At 28.5% G+C, this 12894-nt stretch overlaps 1 protein-coding gene across 1 annotated transcript; it reads left to right on the top strand.

The window, feature by feature from the left end:
- Positions 1–339: 339 nt before the first annotated feature.
- On the top strand, positions 340–10900 carry LOC113380206 (lamin-C-like; the record flags this gene model as incomplete). Its single annotated transcript, XM_026619595.1, has 9 exons — positions 340–472; positions 558–695; positions 794–976; positions 2227–2367; positions 4484–4689; positions 5965–6202; positions 6545–6766; positions 6981–7088; positions 10785–10900. Coding segments are annotated over 9 exons (1411 nt in total), but the record flags the coding sequence as incomplete, so codon positions are not given.
- Between the last annotated feature and the right edge of the window lie 1994 nt (positions 10901–12894).

The raw sequence follows: 12894 nt of genomic DNA, 5'->3' as shown, positions 1-12894 counted from the left end.
TTTTTTTTCCCCAACTAGTGCATATTTCGTGCTACTGATGATGCATGGCTACCGTTTGAATGAAATTATCTCCTATTATTACCCGAAATGATTATGCTTTCAAATAAAAAAAAATATATTTGGGAAAATATTCAGTAGTTTTCTCGATAGCATTTTCAAAAGAAAGTTATTGGACGAACCATAATATACATAACAGTTGTAATTGCTTTAATGTAATGTAATAATATAATAGTTTATCTAAATTTGAGTAAAGTATTGTTTGAATTTTTGTCTAAATCGTTGTTTATTTTAAAAACTTATTTTATATATACATTTAATTTTAATTTAATTTAATTTCAGGCTAGACAAGAAATCGAAGGATTTAGTCCTGGCTGAAAATAATGCTCGAATGTATGAGAGCAGATGTTCAGAACTCAATGGTAAATACAACACGGCTATATTAGAACGAAAAAAAGCAACGGATGATTGCAAGGTACATAATGGCATTATGGATTATAGAACACGATAACATATTGAGTAAATATGATTGGGTATTAATGTATTTTACTATTTTTAAGGAATTAGAGAAAGAGCTGAATAAGCTCAGGAGACAATTAGAAGAACTTCGCAAAAATCTAGAGGAAGAAACATTAGCTCGTGTAGATGTTGAAAACAATTTGCAGAGCTTGAAGGAGGAACTTGCTTTCAAAGATCAGGTTCTTATAAATACCCTTATCATACTTCCGTTTGTATTGAGAAAAAAATGTAGTAAATATTTATTATTTTTACTTTTGCTATTTTAACACTCCTATAGGTTTATCAGCAAGAACTCACAGAAACTCGCAAGCGACGTCAAGTTGAATTAAGTGAAATTGATGGTCGTCTTGCGGAACAATATGAAGCGAAAATGCAAGAGACAATGCAGGAACTTCGCGATCAGTATGAGGGACAAATCAGTTCAAATCGCGCTGAAATTGAAGCCATATATGAACAAAAGGTAAACATTTCTGCCTGGTTTAATACTTTGAAGACGGGACGGTTTGTAGTAAACCGTACTACAAACTGCCGCTTTAGTCATTTAAAATTGCCAACGCATATTTCTGGCACTCTAACTCAAATTCTAGCACTCCAACTCGAATGCTGGACATATTGTTATATTTATATACACATATTATACACAGGATCGATAATGTTTATTTGTTCCTTAACTATTCAGTTTGGTATATTTAGATGGGACACATAATGCGTTCCTCGGCTTTAATAACTGTCTTTGCCAAACGCATATTTGAGTTCTTCAACCAATTTGATGATTTGCGTAAAACGCATATATGTGACGCTCGTCCTCAAGGGGTTAATACTTCATAGTGAAAAAAATTATTCTGAATGCAAAATTGCATTTTTGTGTTACAAAAAATTGTCTGTAATGTGTTTTGTATGTGTACTTTTATATATATCATGTTCAAGATTCTGCCTTCAGGTGAAAATTAAAAACAAAAATGTAATAAATCTTGTTATCTAAGGTGAGACTGAAAAATTGTATTCCAACATACACACCCATACATAAATATTCTTTGTTTGTTTAATATTCTTCTCAAATTATGGCACTGAGATAGATAGATGGGAGGTTTTTTTTATTAAATCGTAATAAAATATTAAGTACACCTAAGTCTGTTTTTACATGGTCTTTTTGTACACGGTTTTGATATAACACGGTTTGAAAATTGAATATTTTGAATTTTTTCACACGATTTTATTCCATTTAGCACGATTTGAAATTTTATGTACTTACATTTTTTTTGTCAAATTTAATTTTTGCGAAGTATGTTCATATCACAAAAAAGTATTTATGAAAGAAAAAAGTCTGAAACCATCGATAGTATCGATAGTTTGCGAACACTAGCTTAAAGATTTAAGTGAATTCCCCTTTAGCGCGTACAAACAATTTTTACTGGTCAAAGCAAATGTGAATAGCACTAATTTAGGGGAATTATTATTAAAATAAACATGAATTCTTGTTCCTAAAAATTCTTGTTTTTTACTAATTTTAATAGGTTTTAGAGATTAGGAACAAATCACCCATTTTTGTATAAGATCAATGTCTTTTTTACACGTTTTTTTTTTACACGGCTTCTTCTGGAACCAATCTACCGTGTAAAAACAGACTTAGGTGTACATGCTCATTATGCATACATATTATAAACTTATTTGCACTTTGATTTACTAATTCTTAATATTCATTCTCCTCAGATCAAAAATTTACAAGGCATGGCTACTCGCAACAGTGGTGCTGCTACAGCAGCAATTGAAGAACTAAGACTAGCCAGAACTAAGATCGATGGTTTATCCAGCCGCATTAATGAGTTGGAGGCTTCATACAATGCTGCTAATGTGTGTAGACTATTTAAGTATATCCATGTAACACTTAAATTTCATCATTAAGATACCGAGTTAATTCTAAAAAAATATTTCTAACTAAAGCTGTATTTGTTCACTATGTTTAACTTCCCAAAGAAGTTTGTTTTCTTCAAAAAATCCAATTCGCTAATTTTGATATCTCGACGTTTCAAGCCATTCTGAATCGAATAAGACCAAATTTGGAAAAAGTATGCGTGTGTGTGTGTGTGTATGTGAACAGATTTTTTACCGTGAATCGACGTTTTCTTTAAAAACGGCTGGACCGACTTCAAAAATTTAAAAACCTTGACGCTTTAGCTCTAAATTCTGAATCAATTTTAAAAAATTAAAAACTGTTTGAAAAATATTGGTTGGGAATGATACTGATTAGTTATATCTACCATGCCGTTTTCTTGAAATTCACTATTGAAAACATTTTTTTTGTCGGTTTTTAGGAACCTTTTTCTGGCAATAGATATCATAGTCTTATAGAACATACTAAAATCTTACTGCTCTATGACAAATCGTTATGTTAAAAATTCATCAAAGTTTGAAAAATTATTATAGTAAAAGTTTGTGTCAAAAGTTGCTTTTATGATTATGATGAGTCAACATTACCAATTCATTAAAATTTAAAATAATAAGCTACAATTTTAGGGCATACAAGCACGTGTCTGTGCAATATAATAAATATAATTAGTTTATTTAAATGTGTGAAAATTCCTATCGAGATCGCAATGTTTAGATTTAATTGAAAGTGATAACTTAATTTTTGAAATAAACGGTTGAAAATTTTATCTAAATATCTAAATTTCGATTGATTAAGAGGGTATTCTAGTGTAGAGCGATAAATTTTAGGTCATTTTTAAAGTGTCGTAAAAGAAAATAATCAATGTTTTTACTATCCATTTCTTTATCACTTGTTTATTAATATTATTAAAATACAAAACAAAAATAAAAAAATAAAGTTGAAAATTATAAAAACTGGCAGCTGATGAAGTGGGTGGTCTCAAAAAATTGGCACCTCAGTCTTGACAGGATTTAAGCCCTCCTAGACATCGGAAATGCAAAAAATAAAAAGATTATTAATCTGCAATGATGTCGCAATCGCCTGAACTAGCGATGAGTAAAAAGATTTTTTTTTTCACAAATTGGCGACTGTTCAAAAAAAAGTGCTTTTTTACTGTTTTCGTTTTTCTCGAATTTTTTAAAAATAGTAAAAATTGGAATTTGGGGATAATCCTAGTTTGGGCTATAGATAGGTCGATAAACAAGACTCTCTGAACATTTCAAGTGAATCGGTCGAGTAGAACTCGAGAAATCGTGTCAACAGTACTGAAAAAGTCTGTTCTGAGAAAAACGCATTTAAAGTTTTGCGCGAAGCCAAACGAGTATGGAGACCGAGTCAGTAAAATGCCTATATCTCCGAAAACAATTCAAATTTTCAAAAACCTTCTCTTAATCATATTCTTAGATAGTTGCACTTTGAAAATATGAAATAAAAAAAATCGATTTTTTCAATCAATTCATACACATTTCGGAAAGTTCGTGCAACTTGCCTTAAGGCTAAATGCCACTTTACTTGTTAGAATAATATTAGAATTGAATTAATTATTTATAAATATTTATTTGTTTGATAATTTTGACTAATTTTGCCATACATTTGCTTTACGTATCAGAACAATTATGAACAATAATTTGAAATATTTTAAAATAATTAATCTTTTCTAAATAAAACATATAGTGAATTTAGAAATTCAGATGTACTTGTAATTTCTTTTATTTTTTTTACTTTGCAAGTGATCTTAAATTTTGCTGAATACTTATGTTATTTGGTCATTTATTATTTCATCACCAATGAATTTAGTGACCAAATAGTCAAAATATTAGTTGCAAATGTGTTAAAAAATATTTGAATTTCGAACAAAAAAATCTCATATATATGAAGCTATGATGGTAAGCTGTCAATATTTTACAGTACAATCACGAGATAGATAGCTGTTTTGACAGTGTACCCATTTTTTACAATTTCATAAAAAATTACACAAATTATCATTATCACTATATTTGTGCAACATGGGCCTTATAATTAGTTCATTTTTATTTGCAGCAACGCATTAGAGAATTGGAAAAAATGCTGGAACACGAGCGTATGCGTCATTCTGATGATATGCGTGTATTAGAAGCGGAATTGACTCGTCTTCGCGAGGAAATGGCTAGGCAATTGCAAGAATATCAAGATCTGATGGATATCAAGGTCAGCTTAGATATGGAAATTGCTGCTTATAGGAAGTTGTTAGAAGGAGAGGAAGCCAGGTCAGTATTATAAAACTGATTAAAAATATGTACTGTAAAACTATAGATTGTCTGAAAGAGTTACTAATAAATTACAATTTGCAGTTAACACGATTTTATTAATACATTGATGTATTATAACACTTGGCATGCGAGCAACGTATTTTTACGTTTATTGTAGTCTCACTGGAGCGCGGGTCACGTAAAAATACGTATTTAGAATATTTGGTGTGGATCAGTTATCTAACCACTACAAATCTACTAAATACGAATAATTATATGCATGTGTATGACATTATATGCGTGGTGTTTGCATTTTTTTCACAAGTTATTATTGGTCTTTTGTTGAGTTATTTCGTCTTCAATCGAATTCCTAGCTCCAGAACGTACAAGTCGTGTTTTGTCAATTTGAGGCTTGTTTTTTTTTATTGTTGATTACAAATTGATAAAATGAGCCGTTGTGGCAAAGATAGTGATGAAGAAATATGCGCTGACAGATTATCGGACTTTTCGTATGATAGTGTTCTGAAAGTCAAGAATTCTAAGAAAGTGACGATGATGATATTATTCCACGTTCTCGAGTCTTCGTCCGAAGCAAAATTCTGAAATAACTTCAAAAAGTGCGAAGTGAAACATGTTTCTTATGTAGCTTCTGCTGTGTTCCTCTTCACAGAGGATAATGCTTCGAATGGTACCATACTGTAAAAAACTATTAGTTATCGGTTCTAGTTGTACAGGTAAAATAAAAAAAGCTCGTTCATAAAAACGAAGTAGTGTTCGATTTTCTGCGATCCTTTTGAATAACCAAATGTGGTATAAACCACATTATAAAGATCCGTAGCCTTTTATACCAAAAAGGACATAAAAACTTTTTAAAATTGATTCCTCATGGCAGGTCAAATAAATAAATATTCTTATAATATTCTTGATTTGTATTTTCGCCGGCTTTGCGACACGAAAAAACGCCCGCTGCACGCGTAATTCGGCGGCGAAGTATGCCCGCATGCCAAGTGTTAAGTTTATGTTATTGTTCTCATAACATAATTTTTTTTTTGCTGTACTACCATCTATGTTTATAATGGAACATTTGCAAGAGTTGACGAACTTTATTCTATTTTATAAAATACAGTCCACACATAGGTTATACAGATACATTTATATAGATATAGGTTTTAAGTCTATTTGTAATTTGATGGATTCTTAGAATTTAATATGTAATGATATTTACTGTGATACACAAAATCAATAATCTTCATAATTAATTTAAAATTACCATTATATTTTTATTATGAATAGATTGAACATCAGCCAACAATCAGGATCGGGAAAGTCTGAGGCCGGTCGCAGCACCCCCCTGATGTCACGTCGTCCTCCATCACGCCTAGGTGGAAAACGTAAACGCACTTTACTGGAAGAATCGCATGAAAGCAGTCTTAGTGAATTTACGGAGCATGCAACCTGCAAAGGAGATATTGAAATAACAAAAAGTGACACGGAAGGACGTTTTGTTAAACTTACAAATAAAGGAACCAAGGTAAAATACTAACTTTTGAACTCCACTTAATTTGCTTGCACTATGTTACATATTTATATAATAAATAACATTGAAGACAAATTTCGAAATAATTCATAGAAATTATTCAACAATTACTAAAGGAGATTTACGTTAATTGTGATTTGCTAATAAAGCATCATTTCTGAAGATATGAGCTTTCAAGCAAACTTAGTTTGACTAAAAATCAATTGATACTTGTTACATGGGAAGGAATCACAGTAAATTCTATTTTTTTTTATTATAAAAATTTTTAAAATAAAATACTGTTATTTTCTACATTCCTGTATGAATTGCGAGTGATGTATAAATGTTTTTTAATAGGAAGTTTCTCTTGGTGGCTGGCAAATTACCCGAAAAGCAGGTGATGCTGAAACTGTGTTCAAATTTCACCGTACTCTCAAACTTGAGCCTGGAGCAAGTACTACGGTTTGGTCATCCGATGAGGGACAAGACCATGAACCTCCCAGTAATATAGTTATGAAGGGACAAAAATGGTTTGTTGGTGATAACATTAATACATCATTGGCCAACAGTAATGGAGAGGTAATTAATCGCATACATATATTATTTATCTTTGGCAAACACTATTTGCATATTTAAAACTTTTTTATACAAATATTATGTTAAATATGTACACAATAAATCTTAATATTTTAATGAAAATTTTTAATAACTTAATAATTAAATTTAATTAATTGGAATAATTAAAATAATTTAATTTGGAATTGATAATTGGAAAGTCAATTGTTTTGAATAGGAAATCGCAACATCTGAACTTGTGCGAAATAAGTTGGCGAGTCGTTCTTCACGCATGCGAGATTCTGGATTTAGATCTCTTGGGTCTGAAGAACTTTATCATCAGCAGGTATTTATTATAAATTTATTTTTTAATTATCCACATTGTTGCGATTAGCTGTTGATCCAGTGTTTTGTGTAAAATAGATTTTGATATTTTAGCATATGAATTTATATCTTAGTAAATGAAGGGGCTGTTGATATATTCGTGTTTTAATTTTTCAGTCTTACAAATTGAAATATTAATCAATGTGTGCATGTGCCTAAGGATCCTTCTCGAAGTGATTCGATAAGTATGACGAATTTATATATTAGTTACCTGTTTGTACATGTATTAACAATTCATTTTGGTTTGGATATTTTTTTCATCACCGCTGGTCAGAGCACAGAGTTTGCAGTTTATATGCCTTGGGAATGCATGTTTTAATATGCAATGACACTACACATAAAAAATATATATATATATATATATATATATATATATATACCCAGACCTTGAAGTTAAGTGGACACAAAGTGATACATTTTACTTCATTCAGTTTCAATGTTCCTCTCTAGCACATTGAAGGTTGCCATTTTTAACTTCCCGAAGAAGTTTGTTTTTATCAAAAAATCTGATTTATAATTTTGTTTTCTCGACGTTTCAAGACATTCTGAATCGAATGAGATCAAATTTGGAAGTGTGTGTGTGTGTGAACTGATTTTTTACCTTACATCGACATTTTCTCAAAAATTCAATTCAATCATTCGATGTATTTTGATGAGGACTATCGTTTGTTCAATTCAATGAAACTTTTTATGTTGATAGACATCATGGCACTAAAGAACATACTAAAATATTACGGCCTTTCAAGTCGTAGAATTTTAAAAATGTATCAAAATTCAAAAAAATATGATTTGAAAGCCATTTTTTTAAACTAGCGGAAAAATAAGTTTACAAAACATATCTAGTTGTGTAAAAAAATGTTACCATTAAATTAAATTTATGTCGAGGACTGTGAATATTATATATGTAATCGTGCAGTTGAAAATTTTATTTAAATAGCTAAATCTCAATTTTGACACATTTCGGGAAGTTCCTTAAGGCAAAATGCTACTTTCAACTAGCTAGGTAATTGGGTTTTTACTTTTTTATTCGAATTTTTTCAATAATTAAATTATCAAGTATTTTATCATCTTACAATCCTGATAAAATGCCCCAATTTTTGATGAAATTTGCCACATAACACTTTAGTGGTTTTTTTTTTAAGGGGAGGGCTGTTCAAAGTCGAAAATTTTGAAATTTTTAGATTCATAGTTCAACAATAAGTCTTAATTCTTGAAAACGTGGGGCAATTGTATTTTATTTAACTGTGATCCTAGAAGTGTTACGCACGGTTACGGTTCCAAAATTTAAATATACAAAATTAAAACAAGTTCAAAGTATTAAAAGAAAAACTGAAAAATGATTGTAATGGCTCATGATTCTCAAAGAATGGACGATTTTTTTTTCAGTATAGTTAAGGACAATATTTTAACCCCGTTTCGACTTGACGTCAAGGTCTGGGACACCCTCAAGTTAATCGATGTGGATAATAAAATATCATTCATATACATTAATTAAAAAATTATAATCATTTTTACTTTGAATCACCATAACCCTTATACATCCTTGTATTATAAGGTCTAAGCATATCATGGTAATATTGTTATTTTTTTTTTTTCAAAATAAATATTTATTATGAATTTATTGAATGAATCAAACTTGTTATATGAATGAAAGACCCAAGATTTTATAAATACAGGTATGTTAAATAATCATTGGTAATGCGAACACCATTAAACGAAATTTATTATGGAAATAGGTTTTAATATAATAATGTGATTAAAATACCGGTTTTCATTGTTTATGAAGCAGGGCATAAAATTACCTGTTACTTGCAAAGTATCTGAAAAGAAAAGTTAGAAATGTATACTGTCTAGATATAACTACTCCCAAAAGCCACCGATTCTCAGAATTTAGATCGTTGAATTCTTGAAATTCAACATTTTGTCTTTTTTAAAACAATTCATATATTATATACATTATAAATTATCTACTTGATGATAATAAAAAATAAAATAAAACATCATATACTTGGAAAATAGTGAGATAAAATAATTTCAAATATTATCAGAATATCAATAAAAAACTGTTTATCTGATAATAATGTAATAATAATATATAGTAAGATATATAAATTCACAATCATATACATCGTTAATACATCTAATCTTCGACATAATAAATGAAAAAAAAAACTTGATTTATATATATAAAATTTGCGTTCGCGGTTTGAGAGTGGGTAGAGCCACCCGCTGCCTGCAATTATAGAACTGCCCGAATAACCAATAGAGCTGCTCGTTCCGCATAAAGCGTGCTTCTTCCGCATTAATTGTTCAAAAAAATCATTTTGATAAAACTTTGTGATGATTTATGTTAATGCATTCCGAAATGCAAATCTTAAATTGGTCAACCACATGTGACTTATCTAATAAACCAATAATTCTGCTAATTCTACGTAATCAGAAACTTATCGTGGAGAAATATATAGTTGGTATCGCCAATTTTTCTCTTAACTTACAAGCTCCAGAATTATTCTGAACAAAGATTTCAACTTATAAACATTTGAATTTAAACTATCAGTTATACACGATTTTAAAATATTAAAGTTGAATTGGTGATTTCACTATATGTTAGCTTATTTTTTGGCTTCTATTGCACTTCAATCAAATCAAAATGTTTGTTATAAATGCATGCTTTGAGCATGTTGAATAATCTATAAAGTTTTAGCACATTATATACATTTTTTTTTTTTTTTTAATTTCAATAATTATTACAACTGCTAATTTATTAACATCAAGTAATATTGATAAATAATAATATAAATTTAAATAAATAAAAGAGCAAAGGATAAAATTTACATGAAAATAATATCCGTAATATGATTTAATGTAAAATATAAGCATACATTATATACATAGGAGAACGTTTTAAGTCATTCTGAAAATATGATCTAATATTTTAATGTTAGATTTTTATATTAACCTGTATTTCAAAAAAAAAAAAATGCGTTACCAAGGGTTATGATATCACAATTAGTTGCCACACTGAACTTGTTATTTACCAGTTTCTTAAATTCTTACAAAGGTAGATAATTGCACTCTATCCATGGTAAAAATTAATTCTATCTAAAATTTGCAGACAAATATTTATGAAATCAACATATTTTACTACTTCTGTTAAATAGTCATGCAACGCATTATAACATACATTTCCGTTACAATATATATATATTATATATATATATATATATATATATATGTATATATATATATATATGTATATATATATATATATATATAGATATATATATATATATATATATATATATATATATATATATATAATCTACTTCTAAATGTATTTGAAAAAAAAACTTGTCTATAAGAGCATGATCTTCATATATTAATATATGCAAAGGGAAATAACAAGTACATTGATTTTTTTTTTCTGACTGAATCCATTTACAGAAGTTTGTCATCAATGTGATTCAAATTATATTAACATGTTTTTTTTTTAACAATACTATTATATATTTTATAACAATAAATTACCTCTACTAACGATGCTACTGTTCGATAGTTATCTATAATCATTCTGTTTTGCTTTATAAATCTTATTGTTTGGCATTATTGTTCTTTTTGCTTTTTTGTGAAATTATTCTAATTCTTACTATAATTTCAGGAAGATCCGCAGGCTGCCCAAGAGAAATGCCGAATAATGTAAAACTTGTACTACAAGATGTCTATCACAAAATTATACAGCTTTTATATTCTTAAAAAGAAAATAACTTAATTGAATAGTTATAAAATAAGTAAAAATTATGATTAGAGATTTATGTTGAAATATCATCTTTGGGTCATTTGTGACCCTCTAGAAATATTATATTAAGCTCATAGTACAAGTACAACATTAATTATACATAAGCGCGCATTTAAAATAAGAAAAATTCATGTTAGATTTAACTTTTATGAAAAAAGGTGCCTGGTTAAGTCATTTAATATATTTTAATCAACTAATAACTAATTATTAAGCTAGAAAGTACTTTAAATCAGGTTACGAGTATGATTAATAAGATACTTCATAAGAATGTTTCTTTTAATTTAAATGTTGAGATATTCGACATTGCACAAGTATGTCTTAAAATGTTTTAATATTATTTTTGCACATATATAATGTATATGTATATGTATATTAAAATTCTTGCATAGAGAATTTTCTTGATTGATTTAAATTAAAACACTATATTTTTTATAAAATATCAGTTTATAATTATAAACTGTTGTCAGTTTATTATATCAGAGAATGCAGATGTTTAAATAGTATGCAATATTTGTAGAATAGTTGCGCTTGTTCTTCATTATTGTCAATAAAATTGATTTTCAATTGAAAATATTTAATTGTTTTTATTAAGAAAGAGGTATATACTATGTGCACAAACTCGATAATACAAATTATCTGATAAACTCGACTTTTAAGTATCGAATGTCTTGTGTATATATATATATATATATATATTACATTTTACATATCTACATATATACATATACATACATACTTACATATATTAAAAAAACTTCTAATTTATATTGGTAAAATAACAATTGAATAATTTTAGTGAAAATAATATATTTCTTATTATGCTGAGATATAAATACAATTTAGAGTCTAGGAAAGATTTTAGAAGATAGCAATACAGACAGCTGCATAATGATTAACTAATCATGTTCTAAAGGAATGTTTTGTTGCGTTTTCTTTCTGAGATAACCAGAAGGGTTATTAACGTAATTTTTTTTTATTTAAACACATAGCCCATAGAATAGTTCCAAGAGGTCTTAAAAATAATACATATAATACAGATAAAATTAGTGATGTGCCAAGCCAAATCAAGTGATTCGAATCAAGCCTTTAACGACTTGATTCGAATCAGGTTTTACTTGATTCGAATCAAATCGATCAAGCCGCGAAATATTTACTGTGATAAAATATGTATGAACACAATTTTTTCATAAATATAAAAAAAATGTTTTAATTTAATTCAATATTATAATGATATAAAAAATAATAATAAATAACATAAATATAAAAAATAAACATGAATTAAATCATGCGAGCCAACCGATTTTAACCCCTTCACTTAGCAGCTAATATCCAAATTTACGGGCCAAAAGCGACACTAAGGTCGGCCGCACGCAGTGACATAAACAACTTTGCTGGGCATTCGAAATTGTACAAATCACGAAATTTCTGTAGTTTGTATATACACGTGCGCTGTACAATTGACTTTGCAAGATGGTTGATAAATAATTAAATTGATTCTTAAATAAAAATAAAAATTGATTATTACAAATATATAAATTTATACATATAATCTACATAAATCACCTATACCTTAAAAGAAACAATAACAGCAAATTTTGCAAGTACAAATGAAAAGAAAGCTGCCTGAAATGACAATACGTGATATGAAAATCTTTAGGTATCTCATAACTTAGGTGAACTAACCCTTTGTATCGCAAACGAGGCACATGATTTGGAAAACATTATTTTACACAAATAAACTTTGATATACTTATTGCAAACATTCAGCAATACACAAACTTTTGGTTAATGTCGTCATTTATTATTTACGCTACTTATTATTATACTTAATAATATCATTTTTTGCAGTTTTATTATTGTAACGAATGGAGAGAAGGGAGGCAAAAAACAGATCAAGTTAACACTGCTCTCGTTCATTGCAAAAGACATGCTTAACAACCACAGAAACGTCTGGTAAATTAATTTTATGTTT

The sequence above is a fragment of the Ctenocephalides felis genome, unplaced genomic scaffold, assembly GCF_003426905.1.
Source record: "Ctenocephalides felis isolate EL2017-DRISC unplaced genomic scaffold, ASM342690v1 CF-g0.4_SCAFFOLD_01937, whole genome shotgun sequence".
In the NCBI taxonomy this organism is placed as follows: Eukaryota; Metazoa; Arthropoda; class Insecta; order Siphonaptera; family Pulicidae; genus Ctenocephalides; species Ctenocephalides felis.
The sequence above is the reverse complement of the archived record's forward strand: the minus strand, read 5'-3'. Positions and strand labels throughout refer to the sequence as shown.